This window comes from Podarcis gaigeae (assembly GCF_964106915.1).
Source record: "Podarcis gaigeae genome assembly, chromosome: 1".
Taxonomy (NCBI): Eukaryota; Metazoa; Chordata; class Lepidosauria; order Squamata; family Lacertidae; genus Podarcis; species Podarcis gaigeae.
In genome coordinates, this window is record NC_139678.1 from 133,859,566 (window position 1) to 133,873,996 (window position 14,431).

At 43.8% G+C, this 14,431-nt stretch overlaps 1 protein-coding gene and 2 long non-coding RNA genes across 3 annotated transcripts in view; 1 reads left to right on the plus strand and 2 right to left on the minus strand.

The window, feature by feature from the left end:
* LOC310833851 overlaps positions 1-14,431 on the minus strand; it is a 116,231-nt gene that overhangs the window by 58,039 nt on the left and 43,761 nt on the right. The window lies entirely within an intron of this gene.
* TNFSF13B (TNF superfamily member 13b) lies at positions 412-6,411 on the plus strand. The gene is made up of 6 exons (XM_083714449.1): positions 412-1,194; positions 1,319-1,415; positions 3,427-3,483; positions 4,455-4,567; positions 4,654-4,804; positions 5,721-6,411. Exons 1-6 carry the CDS (start codon positions 886-888, stop codon positions 5,831-5,833), a joined length of 840 nt encoding a protein of 279 aa, XP_083570575.1. The 5' UTR covers positions 412-885; the 3' UTR covers positions 5,834-6,411.
* LOC310833715 lies at positions 8,055-10,667 on the minus strand. The gene is made up of 3 exons (XR_014558893.1): positions 10,247-10,667; positions 9,525-9,589; positions 8,055-8,544 (listed from the first exon to the last, which is right to left on the minus strand). It is a non-coding gene; the product is annotated as an uncharacterized lncRNA (long non-coding RNA).

Sequence of the window (14,431 nt, forward strand, 5' to 3'; positions counted from 1 at the left end):
ATTCTAAACCCCACTGTGATCAATTTATGTTTTCCATAAATTGGTATAGGGTTGCAGCCTTAGTGTATTAATAAGACATACATGGTCTAGGAGCTTTAACATAATTATTTCTTAGTGACTTTTGAAAAACAAGTGTAGCATTGTTAATTCCTGTAGTTTGATAGGATTTATTTGATGATGTCAGAGTTTTAATCTTTCTGTCACTGGATTGTACAGTGGTACCTCGGGATGTGAACGGGATCCGTTCCAGAGCCCCGTTCGCATCCCAAACAGAACGCAAGACACGATGGCGCGTCTGCGCATGCGCGGGTTGTGTTTCGCCGCTTCCACACATGCACATGATGTCATTTTGAGCGTCTGCGCATGCGCGAGCGGCCAAACCCTCAGTAACGCGCTCCGTTACTTCCTGGTTGCTGCATAGCGCAACTCGAACGCGCTCAACCCGAAGCACATTCAACTCGAGGTATGACTGTATAAGACGAAAATGAAAATATCTAATTCTGTCATGTTTGGTACTCGGAGCCAATACATTGTATTCTCTACACCTTGCCAAGAGTTTCCAACACAGGTTGCTATCTAAGAGTGCAATGGAATTCAAAATGACCTGACATTGGATGTGGTGAAGGTCATACACAGCTGTGTAGCTGAACTGCTATACGTGAAGCTGAAACTGAAATGAGGAAGGTCAGTTGGGGAACTACAGAAACAGAGCCACAAAGAAGAAGCAAACATTAAATGTCATGCATATAGCATCAACAGACCCACATGACAGGAAGTAAGTGCTGTCTGCATTTTGGCCACATATCTTGGATGCAACTGGCAAGATGTGGTTATTCACCAGAAAGAATCAGCTGAAGTTTTCATCTGGTGTTTAAGGAAGGAGGCATGGCATTTATGACCTACACACGAAGAAAGAGCCATATCGCCACCTCCCATCCTTTTAATGGCTTGGATCCTAAAGGGTTCTTACTAATATTTCTGGGGCTTGCAGTGTTCATGTCATCTTGCCTTGCAGCAGTCTCTTTCTACTATGTTACAGCATTAAAATCAGAACTAGCAATGCTGAGCAGCAAGCTGAACTGCAGGGTCCAGACAAGGATATCATTTCCACAGCTCTTGAGGTCTTGGGAAAAGAGCAAAGAGGCCAATTCCTTCATTCCCTACTTGAATGTATTAGAAGGTGCTTCTAGTCAGGTGAGCTGCAGTCCCATTTGGAAGGAAATGTATACTTTTTTGTGTGTTCTGCAATTTCCATTCCCTTTGGGAGAGGACAGGAGTCACAGCCCTAATATTGACTTTCTGCATATGTTGTTGGCAGCAAATTTCTTCTGGACCACATCAAAGTAGTGAAGAGATAATGTGGAGTGGAGAAAAACACAGGGGGAAAAGGTCTCCTCTGCACACAGGAGAAGCAGGTAAGTGAAAAGAGCTTAGTAAAGAAGACAACAAACAAATATGAAAGCCAGAGATGGCATGTAAGCTTGTTTGCTGGGACTGGCATACAGCCAAAATTATGGTAATTAGGCATTTCTTTTGAAAATAGTACAGACGGAAGTACCTAGGTCTCAGAAAAACCTATTTATGTGTGCTACTACAGCAGCTAGGATTTTGTTAGCCCAGAAATGGCGGGTGAGTGATGTCCTAAATAAGGAGGATTGGTAATTAAAAATGACAGAATATGCAGTTAGCAGGTCTAACGAATAAAGTAAGAGAACAAGAAGATCAAGTATATAAAGAAGAATGGAATTTTTTTGTGGAGTATCTGGAAAACAACTATAACCATGTGAAAACACTAGGAGTAAGGTAAATTTAACAGTATAACACATAACAAAGGAATAATAAAGGATTAAGGGAATTAAATGAAAATACAAGAATAGGTGGGAGAATTAAAGGAACCAGAGAAGTGGAAGAAGGGAAGTCATAAACTATTGGTTTATTTTAAAGAAAGATATGAATGGGGAAATGTTTATTTTAAAGTGAATATGGTTTTGGAAAATGTAACATTGATACACACACAGTCCTTTTTTCTGGGGGGATGCAGTGGTATGCATACCCCTAAACATTTTGTGAATCTTAAGTTTGGCCTCGTTGAGGGGCAGTATTTCAATATGACTAGGAAAATGAGAGTACCCCTAAATATTTTTTAGGAAAAAAAGCAGTGTGTGTGTGTGTGTATGCGTGCATGCGCGTGCACACACACACACACACGGGGTGAGAAATCTCAGACCTGGGGACCGAATGGCTCAATCCATTCCTTAGGACTCTCTCCAGGTCACGATTTTCACCAGCCCTGCTCTCCCAGCTCCCTGAGAGCTTTTGCCTAGCTGCAATGTGTCCTAGAATTGTGCTTGCCTGCTCCACACCCTTCTACCTCTGGCCCTGCCTACTAGCATGTGGCCTCCAGTGCCGGAGGTAGGGGGGCAGGGGCAGGCTACCCCGGGTGTCACCACTGAGGGGGGGTGACAAAATGCCGGGCGGCACTCACCGCGGGGCCTGCAGCACGCCTGAGCCACGCATCTCCCCAAACGGTGCACCCGCCCCCTCTCCCTCAGCTGTTGGGCGACTGCATGGGAGGAGGCAGGCAGACTCCTCAGAGACCCTGTGAAGCGTCCTGCCCTGGCTAGCCCCACCCCCACGGGCAGCTGGCCCCGCCCCCACAGGCCCCGCCCCAGGCGCCCAATCAGCTTGCTCCGCTGGTGGTCTCTATAAAGTTTCCCACTTAGGTTGAAAATGTTCCTCACACCTGGTCTGCTCTATTGTTTTCACACATGGGGAACACTTCAACTCTGGTAGGTTCACTAGTGTTATTTTGTCTATAGAAGGTGAACAAACTACGCAGATTAATTGAAGCAACATTGCTAAAATTTATAAACAATACAAATACAAACAATACAAAATATCTGTATTCTTTTACTATTAACCTTCAACACGATTTGGTGGAAAGACACAATACAGAATTAGCAGATAAATAAGTAATGGTTAATCTGTTCAAAAAAACAGAATACTGAATCTGTATAGATCAATATATTCAGAAGCTGATGGTATGTCACCATAAAAATTTGTACTATTTTGGAAAAGTAGATTCATTATGTTTTGTGTTGGTTAAATCCCATTTTTGCTCAACTTAACACCTCTACCATAGCTGCCTTTCACTTTCTATATCTGTTGTTATTTAAAGGGGCAAATTTTGAAGCTCAGAGCTTTTGGTTTGGTATGGTCTTACTCAAACAATAATTCCTCAAAAGGTAGTCAATAAACCCGCCCCCCACCCCTCTTCCTCTGCCCCTGACGGCAGGAGAAACACACACACACAGAACCTACCATCAATGTTGTTCTGCTTCTGTGGCCACTGCAGGGGAATTGTACTTTTGTGTCTCGGCTGCTGGGATGTATATTTTAGTTCCTTCCTTCTGTTTCCCCCTTCAGTTCTACAGTCATGTCTTCAGTTGATGGCTGACAGCAAGCGTGACATTCAGCAACATGGTAATGCAGCATTTTTTTAAACCTCATTTTACTCTTGCCACAAATAAATGGGCAGCACCACCTATGATTCCCTTTCACTTGCTACAGGGCAAGAAACATCAAATTGTGCTCAGCTTTTCATTTCCATTAGTAACATCCCTTCACATTTCCAATGGGAATTTGTCAGCACAGCCTTATGCTGAAATGGTGACCCTGTCTTCAAATCCTGTGAGCTGCTGCTTCATTGGAGCACATGCTCAGGTGAGCACTGTGAGTTCTGTTCCGTTGTTGCACTTGTTTTAGTGCAGGGGTTGCTACCCTGTGGGCTGCAGACAGCGTCCCAAGAGGCCTGGCTTAGTTCCTTCTGTTCCCCACTGTGGTTTCAAAAGATTTGTGCCCTCCCAAATTTGTCAATTTCTTTTTCTAAAGATTTTAAATGCATGTCTTCTGTTGTGTTTCTGTGACGCCAAGAGGTGACCCCCCTCAAGTCCCCTCAAATTGTTCTGTTTTCTTTTTTGGAAAAAATGGTCATGCCCACTTAGATAGTTGACCCATGGGTCAGTCTGGCTGTCAGCCCGGAGAAAAGTTAGCCATAGCAGCTCGAGTGGTGCATATAAAGGTACTCAAATTATAGTGCACACTAGTGAATATAGTGAATATAGTGAATATAAATATAGAAAATATAGTGCATACTAGGGCAATCCACATTTTCTATTTTTGCTGCACTGCTGCAACTTTCCAGAAATTTTTGAAAACATGAATAATCTATGATGGGGAGAGGGTGCCTTATTCTTGGTGACCCAAGAGAAAAACAAGCAGGTATAAAGAAGTTGTTACCACAGCTCTTTGAATCTCATCTTAAAGGTAAAAACGACTGATTTCAAAAAAATCCAACTGATTCTCTTCAAAAGTCAGCAACATCCCTTTGATACTAAAAGGAAACATAAACTGATTAGCTTATTCTTACAATATATTTTTTTTGTTTCTTTTAGATGGTTCAAGTATAGTTCCATGGCTTCTTAGCTTTAAGAGAGGAACTGCTCTTGAAGAGCAAGGAAATAAAATACTTGTCAGAGAAACTGGCTACTTTTTCATATATGGTCAGGTAAAGAATTCAGTAAGCTCCTGGAGTTTGTTCTGTTTTCTTAAAGTTTCATAGTGTAATCAATTTTGTCTGTCTTTATTCTTCAGGTTTTGTATGCAGATGAAATGTTTGCAATGGGACATTGGATCCAGAGGAAAAAAGCTCATGTAGTTGGTGATGATCTCAGTTTGGTTACATTATTTCGTTGCATCCAAAACATGCCTCTCACTAATCCTAACAACTCTTGTTATACTGCTGGTAAATACGTTCCCTGTCCTAAATACATTTTGTCAAGTCCCACACACATGGAATGAGCTTAAAAATATATCTGACACAGTGTTTCTAAGTGGTGTGGTTGTGTACCACATATTTCTGCAACCACTCACTGAACTCATTAAGTTTCATACATAAATTCCTTATCTTTACCTACTCTGTGGTGGTTGCCTGTGAACAGTATTCAAAGACAATAATAGATTCTCCTCAATGGAGTTGTGGCTGTTATTTCAAGCTACTTTCAGCAGAATGTGCTCAGTAATTTTGAACCCTGAGTGCAAATGCTTACCTGGGTGACAAACAGTCTCTGTGTGGTGGAGGAACAATTCACATGACTTCCTGCCCTTGAAAAGTGTGTGTTGGAGAACTTGCATGATTAACTGTCTATAAGCAATGCTCACATCATGCTTAAGATCTGTTGTGGGTAGTTTAGAGGTTCTGTTTCCTGTTCCATGACCTGAAAGCTGTGGCCACCAACTTGGGCCTCAGTTTTAGAAGTCAATCTTTATTTTTAAATATTTTATTACATTTATATATTGCACTTTCTCCAAGGATCTCAGGCAGTGTATATAATTGTCCATCCCTTTATCCTCTCAAAAATCCTATGGAGTTAGGAAGAGAGTCACCCACCCAGACTGATACCATATGTGTCACACAGGTGTTGCTTCCCAACACTTGCTGGAGACCCACATAGTCTCTTTCCAAGTATTATGCTGTACTTGGGAAAATAAAATGTTTGATTTATTGCATTATAAGTTTTATTTTACATCCTGGGACCTTATTATTAGCAACACAGCAATAACAACATTAAATCAAAGAGGTGTCTCTGGACTGACTGATAACAATCTGTACATGTTTATATGTTTACATTTCTGTAAGGATATTCAAACTCTCTTGGCAGGTATTGCAAAATTAGAAGAAGGGGATGAGCTTCAGCTCACTGTTCCACGGATAGGAGCCAAGATAGTCTTGAATGGAGATGCCACTTTTTTTGGTGCAGTCAGACTTCTGTGAAGCTCTTCATTGTGCATTGTACAAAGGGTTGGATCTGTTGCGTGTTTCATTTTTAGTTAGTTGGTTTATGGAGTACTGTTTTCTGTTTTAATGAAAACAGGAAGCTGATTGGATGTGGTACACCCACCTCATGTGGGTTACCAGAAATGAAACTTGTAAGAATATAAATATAGCATTTGTCACATAAGAGCCTAAATAGAACAGTCTTGAATCAGACCAACAACTGATCTGTGTTTGATTAGTGTTCTACTTCCTACAGTGGCCACCTGGATATGCAATAGCCCTCTCTACTGTTTGTCTCCCCCAACAGCTAGTATGGCAGGACTTACAATTTTCAACATCAATTTTCTTTTGAGGAAGGAGGGGAGATGCATTACTATTCAGCAGAACGTGCCCTGTGGAATGACCACCCATTAGATGCCAAGGAAATAAACAACTATTTGACTTTTAGAAGACATCTGAAGGTAGCCATGTACAGTGGTACCTCGGGGTAAGAACTTAATTTGTTCTGGAGGTCCATTCTTAACCTGAAACTGTTCTTAACCTGAAGCACCACTTTAGCTAATGGGGCCTCCCGCTGCTGCCATGCCGCCACCGTGCGATTTCTGTTCTCATTCTGTTCTCATATATATATATTCATATATATATATATATTCATATATATATATATATATATATATATATATATATATATATGTTCCCAATCTTTTTAAAAGTCATTATTGTCCTTATCTTTGAGTTGCTCAGTTAACTTCGCCATTTCAGCGTATTCCATCAACTTTTCTTGCCAATGTCCTTTTTGTTGGTATTTTGTCGCTTTTCCATCTTTGAGGTAGTAGAATTCTGGCCACTGTTGTCGCATACATAAAGAGATTCTTATCTTTTCGTAAATATTGCACTACAATACATAATAAAAATGCTACTGAACTTTTACCAAAGGTTAACTTGAACATTTTTTTTCATTTTGTTATAAATCATATCCCAATAATTTATAATTATTTTACAATTCCACCACATATGAAAAAATGGCTGTCTTCCAGACTGAAATTTTTTCTATGAGGTAAGCTGCACTACTTGGATACAGGATTGGGTCAAATTAGAAAATACTGATTTATTAGATCTGGAAAGACATACCCACTTTTGGTTTGAGGCTCTTGAAAGGGAAACAGAAATGAGGTAAGACAAAGTGGGTGTGTAAATAATCCTATTTCTAGGCCATCTTTCCTTTTTATGCCTTTCAGAGTGGCTGACAAAATCATTTAAACAAGATCAAAATATTAATATTTATAAAGATAATTATGAAAAATGTTGGAATGATAAAAAGGAATCTAGAAATATGGGGAAGAATGAATCTCCTTATTCCTGGAGGATTTGAACAATGGCTATCATATCACCCCTTAACCTCCTCTTCTCCAGGCTAAACATGCCCAGCTCGCTTAGCCGTTCCTCATAAGGCATTGTTTCCAGGCCTTTGACCATTTTGGTTGCCCTCCTCTGGACACATTCCAGTTTGTCAGTGTCCTTCTTGAACTGTGGTGCCCAGAACTGGACACAGTACTCCAGGTGAGGTCTGACCAGAGCAGAATACAGTGGCACTATTACTTCCCTTGATCTAGATGCTATACTCCTATTGATGCAGCCCAGAACTGCATTGGCTTTTTTAGTTGCCGCTTCACACTGTTGGCTCATGTCAAGTTTGTGGTCAACCAAGACTCCTAGATCCTTTTCACATGTACTGCTCTCAAGCCAGGTGTCACCCATCTTGTATTTGTGCCTCTCATTTTTTTTGCCCAAGTGCAATACTTTACATTTCTCCCTGTTAAAGTTCATCTTGTTTGTTTTGGCCCAGTTCTCTAATCTGTCTAGATTTGTGGGCATCCTGGCAAGCAGACTCAAATTAATACTAAAATATACTATTAATTATGATTGGGCTTTCTACCAAACAGACATATGAAAACAAACACTAGAGTGGTTATTGATTTAATTGAATATTTGGAATTAAGACCTAGCAAAAAAGTAGCATTTATGCTAATAGACGCCGAAAAAAACTTTGATCTTGGGCCTTTCTGCAAAAAACGATAGAACTATCAGCTCTTGGAGAAAAATTCTGTAGAGGTGTCAAAGCAATATATTAAAAACAACAAGCCAGTTTAATAGTAAACAACAAGAGCAATATTATAAAAATTGGGGATTTAAAACTGAGAGTTTACCTTATTACTTGAATAATAAGTATTAGGTGTGGTGCAGCATTACATTAAAATTGACAAACCAACCAAAGAATTCAAGGCATTTGGCTAAGACTAAACAATAGTGTTCTGATTGATTATACATGCAAGGCCACCACCACCAGCAGCTCACTGGAGATATACCAGCTTCCCGGGATGAACTTCCTGCTTCAAGCATGCCGCAACAGAGCTAGGTGAAGCTTCTACACATCAGAAGGTCCTTTTCTACAGTGGCACCCTTCTAGCCATTCCCAGGCGTCCTTCGCCCGATTTGGTTACTTAACAGCTGAGACACGAAATGTGGAAGAGCCACCAGTTTTCCACCAAAGGTCCCACATCATTTAAATTTTTAAATATTAACTTGAACTCCTCTGCTGATGCAGTAGAAGCAGATGGTGTCACCAGCATCTCGGTGACAATCCTTATTTTCTCCTGCTGCTTGTTTTCAAGAGCCTTCTTCTCTTCAAGGATCTGTGCCAGCTGGGACTGTGATGAAACCAGAAAGGGAAAGCTTCAATACCAAAGGTTGAAAAGCACACGATGTTCATAGTAAGGATAGGATACCTGTGTGCTTTGGTGTAGACCCCTTCTTGCTTGTGAGGATTGTGGCTATTAATTTGTATATTACAGTGGTACCTTGGGTTACAGACGCTTCAGGTTACAGACTCCGCTAACCCAGAAATAGTGCTTCAGGTTAAGAACTTTGCTTCAAGATGAGAACAGAAATTGTGCTCTGGCGGTGCGGTGGCAGCAGGAGGCCCCATTAGCTAAAGCGGTGCCTCAGGTTAAGAACAGTTTCAGGTTAAGAACGGACCTCCAGAACTAATTAAGTACGTAACCCGAGGTACCACTGTACTGTGATGGTAATTACGTACTATAAGTACTAATGGCTGTGAAGGTTAAACATCAGCATTAAACAATGAAAGCATTTAAGTTCCTTAAGTCAGTTCTATGAAATTAAGTCTGCACCACCCCCAGTGCGGAAAGGGTTGCATACACACAACAACCGATTAATGCACATCCGAAAGATATGCGATTTCATATGGCAACAAACCTGGAAGTGACCCAAAAACTTTGCTCAGCATGTCACGAAAAGGGCGTAGCAGGGCTGGGGTACACGTATACATGCCCCTCCAACGTAGGTGGGGCCGGGAATAGAACCCCTGCACAAAATAGTTGTCAACTTTATTCAGGGTTGCCATTAAAATTCAGCCAGACTCTTAAAATGGAGAGTGCGTCTAAACACAGATTACGGCCTCCACCCTTGGTATAGGTAGCTTACCCGTAACAGAAAAAGTTTTATAATCCGAGTCACCAACTAAAAGAATGCTATGCTTTTAAGGTGTAATTGCTGGCAAAATGGAGCATGAACCCTATTTAAAAACAAAACAAAACAAAACAAAATGATATAGATGCAATTTGACCTGTTCTAGCCTAGAACTCAGATTTCAAAGTAAACAACTTACTTCTTCTAGGTGTCATTTCAACGATCTCTCTTAAGATTTTCCATATTTTTTGCTGTACTCGCAAACTAGGAGAGATAGGCACATGCAGTCAGAACTGCTCTTTGAAGAAGTAGTCAGAAAAAAAAACCTTTGTTAAGATCTCTTTTCGAAAATTACAGAAGTGTGGAATCTTAAAAATCAACATTTGCTATTACAGTAAATGCAAAAGGGACCCATTAAACAAAATGTTGCAGCATACGTTCACCTCTCATAGAAGGGAGAAGCCTAGGTTAGCCAATCTGGTGCCCTCCAGATGTTGTTGAACTACAACTCCCATCATTTGACCATGGCTTTTGGGAGTTGGAGTCCTCCAACATCTGGAGGGCAACAGATAAGCTATCAGGAGCTCAAGTAGGCCATTCCCCCCCACCTTTCCTTTTCTACCTGACATTCAAGACTCCATTACTACCATGAAAGCTTAGTCTTCATAGACTCTCTTTTTAAGAGTTGGAGGGATTGCTTCTGCAAACATCAATATCCAACCCAGCTATTAGAGGAAGTACTACATTACTTCCCTTTGAAGAGGAATTCTGATTTCTCACGGTTCTATAACTGTAGATACTTACACTAGAACAAAGCATGCCAGTTTAAAGAGAGGGAAATAACTTCTTGCCTACTTGCTACTTTGGGCAACTTTGCCCACAAAACTTTTTGGGGAAGGAAACAGAACTGTCTACTTTTACCTGGAGAGTGCTAAGAGTTTCTTCCAAGGATGTCTGAGTGACTGTGCAGATGATCACCGTCTTAGTATTTCCATCTAGTGAATTCTGGAGAATCCGTGTCAGCTTGCTACCCCTGTAGTTAATGTAGTCTCTGGTGAAGGAGGATGACCAAAAAAAGAACAAGGAGGTTTTTACTTATTAAGTAGAGGCAAAACTGGCCCAAGAGCTGATCTTTTACATCTAGGACAGAGACAGCCGATGTAGTGGTTTCCAAAAGTTGTCAGATGACAACTCCCATCAGGCCCAGACAAATGACCAATGGCTTGCGGTGGTGGGAATTGTAGTCAAACAACCTAGGGATGGCACTAAGTTAGCTACCTGGTCTAGAATCAAGTGAGAACACTTTTCAATACAAAACAAACTAAAGAACCTTTCTTAATTATATTGTCCTTACCCAGCCTGATCAGCACAAAGCTTCTTAATAACTTGGCCCAAGATGGAGAGGCTCCAGTTGACACTGCAGCCTTCTTTGAAGAAGAGGAGTTTGGATTTGACATCCTGCTTTATCACTACCCCAAGGAGTCTCAAAGCGACGAACGTTCTCCTTTCCCTTCCTCCCCCACAACAAACACTCTGTGAGGCTCTTAGCTTCTTGGAGGAAAGGTGGGATATAAATGTAGTAACATGGGCATTGTTTAGTCTGCACCTCTTCAGTATGTTCCAGCAATGTCAATGGAACTTGCTTTTGAATAAGCATTAGGGCTGCTGTGCCAAACAGACTTGAAACCCAGAGCAGCTGAATTTCTGCAGCTGCTATTTCCCAGGCAGAAACAGCCCCATTAAACACTTCAGAAGTTCACGAGCCTTCCACAGTCCCAATATATAGTTGGCCGGCTACATCTCAAGCAGAAAGCACACAAGGCTGGCTCAATATATTTTGCTGCCTGAGCCGAAGCAGAAGATGGCACTCCTGCCACCCCAACTCTTTCAGTATAGCCAAGTCAACCAGATTGGTGCCAAGACAAAATCCTCTACTTCAGGGGTTAGCAGCCTTTTCCAGCTGTGGGCCTGTCCACCATCCTTCAGACCATGTGGTGGGCCGGACTATATTTTTTGGGGATAAATGAACAAATTCCTATGCCCCACAAATAACCCAGAGATGCATTTTAAATAAAAGGGCACGTTCTACTCATGTAAAAACACGCCAATTCCCGGACTGTCCGTGGGCCAGATTTAGAAGGCGATTGGGCAGCATCCAGCCCACAGACCTTAGGTTGCCTACCCCTGCTCTACTTCATCTTAGAGCAGCAGCGTAGCTTAGAGGACAGAGCAGATCCTATGGCACACAAACCTCTTTCCTCCAAAGCATTTGGGGCTTTCAGAGGAAAGGCAAGTTAAGGAAGGACCTGATAGAGGTGTATAATATCATGCATGGTATCGCTGGTCTGATCCAGCAGGATGTTCCTGTAACACACACACGCTGCAGCATCCTTCAATGATAGTTTTTTTCTACCAACCCCCATTTACAAACCTGTTCTATCTTTCAAAGAACTCACCAAGTGAGATATTACTGCGCCATCATAGCTATCTCTTTGCTTTCAATTATCTTTAAAAAACGAAAGCGAAGTTGTGAACCTGTTTTACTATCACCATCAGATTAGGTAAAGGTAAAGGTACCCCTGCCCATTCGGGCCAGTCTTGCCAGACTCTAGGGTTGTGCGCTCATCTCACTCTATAGGCCGCGAGCCGGCGCTGTCCGGAGACACTTCCGGGTCACGTGGCCAGCGTGTCAAGCTGCATCTGATGAGCCAGCGCAGCACACGGAACGCCGTTTACCTTCCTGCTGGTAAGCGGTCCCTATTTATCTACTTGCACCCGGGGGTGCTTTCAAACTGCTAGGTTGGCAGGCGCTGGGACCGAACGACGGGAGCGCATCCCGCCGTGGGGATTCGAACCGCCGACCATGCGATCGGCAAGTCCTAGGCGCTGAGGTTTTACCCACAGTGCCACCCGCGTCCCACAGACCAACAAAAACAGCCACCACTAATACCAGTTTGTAATGTGCGGATAAGTATATACAGTAGCACACCTGCCCTTGACCAACAGAACCCAGAACTGGCATATCTTGTAGAATGCTCTCCTCAGGGAGGCATGCCTGGTGCTTTTGTTACATATTTTAGGTGCCAGGCTAAAATCTTCCTCTTCTCTTAGGCCTTTGGCTAATTAAACAATCTACTGTATGGTCTTTTAAACGATGTGTGTGTTTTATTGTTTTTGTTTATTATTATGGCATTAAAATTTTTTTTTTATACTGTAAATCGCCCAGTGGTAGGAAATGTAAAATAAAATAAAATAAAACTAAATAATAAATAAATATAATAAATATAATAAATATAATCATCATCATCATCATCATCATCATCATCATCATCATCGCAGCCACAACCAATCGCCTGAGGGGGTGGGGCGAACATCCAAGGGGGCGGGGCGAACATGTCGAGGATGTCCCGCCCCACTCCGGGACGGCCCCGCCCTCTCCCTGCCTGCCCAATCTCTTCGGGGAAAAACCGCCTCTGCCCTCCCCCGGGGCCATTTCCGATTGGTCTACTGGGGACGTAGGCGCTCAATCCCCGCCCACAAGTTGCTCCGTAGTAATGCCTAAGGGGAGGGCGCGTGGGCGAATCGATCTCGGGCGCCTGGGCGGGGGGAGGCGAGGAGACAAAGGGCGCTCGATCCTGCAGGAAGGCCCAGAGGGAGGTTCGAGAGATTCGAGGCGCCTCCTCGTCCCTCAGGAAATGAGTGAAGGGGGGGATACAGCCCTGGTGGTGCTGGGGTTAAAAAGCTTCCTCGGTTCTCCCCCCCCCTCCGCCCCGTCGTCTCTTGGGTGGGTCAGGCCAGGCAGGAAGCCGCTTGCTGATTGGCTGCATCGGATTCTCAGCGCGTGGATGACACGCGTCCCCTTCAAAGCGCTGGTGGTGTTCGTGGAAGCAGCTGCTAAACCCCTTTGGCTCCGGCAGTTCCTCCAAAGCGTGTTGGGCTGGAGAGGCGGAGCGGGGCCTCTTCTCCTGGTTCTGGAGAGCGCCTCCCCCGCCCCCAGCTGACTCCCGCTGCTCGCGAGAAATTCTTGCTCCCCGCCCTTGGCCAGGACTCGAGGCGGCTTCCAGGGAGAGGCAGAGCAGCAGCGGGGAGCTCAAGATCCCCCTCCTCTTGTGGAGGAAATGCAGGAAAACCCCCGAGGGGCCCTTCCCTTCCTCCGCGCAGACCGCTCGCTCTAACCGCTGGGCGCTCCTGCCCCGTCCCAGCCTCTCCTGGCGAGCCTCGCCCCCTCCGAGGTGGCGCCCGCCTTTCTCCACCTCTGCAGGGACGACGCCCGCCCTGCCTGCCGCCTCCTCCTCCTCCTCCAGCCGGGGAGCTGCGCCTCTTCGCCGCTCGCTGCAGGCTTGGGAGTCGCGGGAATCGGCGCCGCTTTCGAACAGCTCCCCTTTCCCACCCCCAGAAACTCACCTGCCAAGCAGCACAGAGACAGGGACAGGGACGCCGACGCCGCCGCCGCCGCCGCCGCCTTCCTCCCCCATCTCTTCGGGAAACAGGGCTTCTGCCCTCCATTTAACTTCCCCTTCCCCGTTCCCGATTGGTCCGCTGGGGACGTAGATGCTCAGTCCGCGACCACAAGCTTCGACCGATTGAAATCAGCTGCTTGTCTCCCTTTGAGAATGGGGAGGCTGATTGAGATCCGCTTCACCTGCCGGTCTCCCTTTCACAATGCGGGCGGAGGGCGGGGAGTTGAAGCTAGAGGCAAAATTGCGCACGCTTTAAAGACCAGAAACGCCAGACAGGACAAACTCTTTTTGAAAAAACGTCCCTATGAGGCAAGCGAGGCTGTAATTCCCAAAGCTAGAGGCAGAAGAAGCCAAGAAACAAAACAAAACAATCTTGATTTAGAAACCCCGCTTCCCTTTATAATTTGGCAAATATTAGGACTTTATGATATGTATTTGCATAATTTGGAATATTTAATGTGATTTGATTGGATGCTTAAAATGGAAAACTTAATACAAATCATTATTAAAAAAAAAAAGAAACCCTGCTTCCCACGGGATGGGGAGAGAAGCTAAAGACACGTGTCAAATTGTTTCAATAAAATAGCCCGCGAGCCTAACTTCATATTAGGGAGGACACAGTGGTGTAGGAAGGTCAAGTGGTACC

Coding starts and splice junctions, on each gene's coding strand:
- TNFSF13B (XM_083714449.1), top strand. CDS start 886: ATGGCATTTATGACCTACACACGAAGAAAGAGCCATATCGCCACCTCC. Junction 3,484..4,454: donor GCGTGACATTCAGCAACATG/GTAATGCAGCAT, acceptor TGTTTCTTTTAG/ATGGTTCAAGTATAGTTCCA. Junction 4,805..5,720: donor CAACTCTTGTTATACTGCTG/GTAAATACGTTC, acceptor CTCTCTTGGCAG/GTATTGCAAAATTAGAAGAA.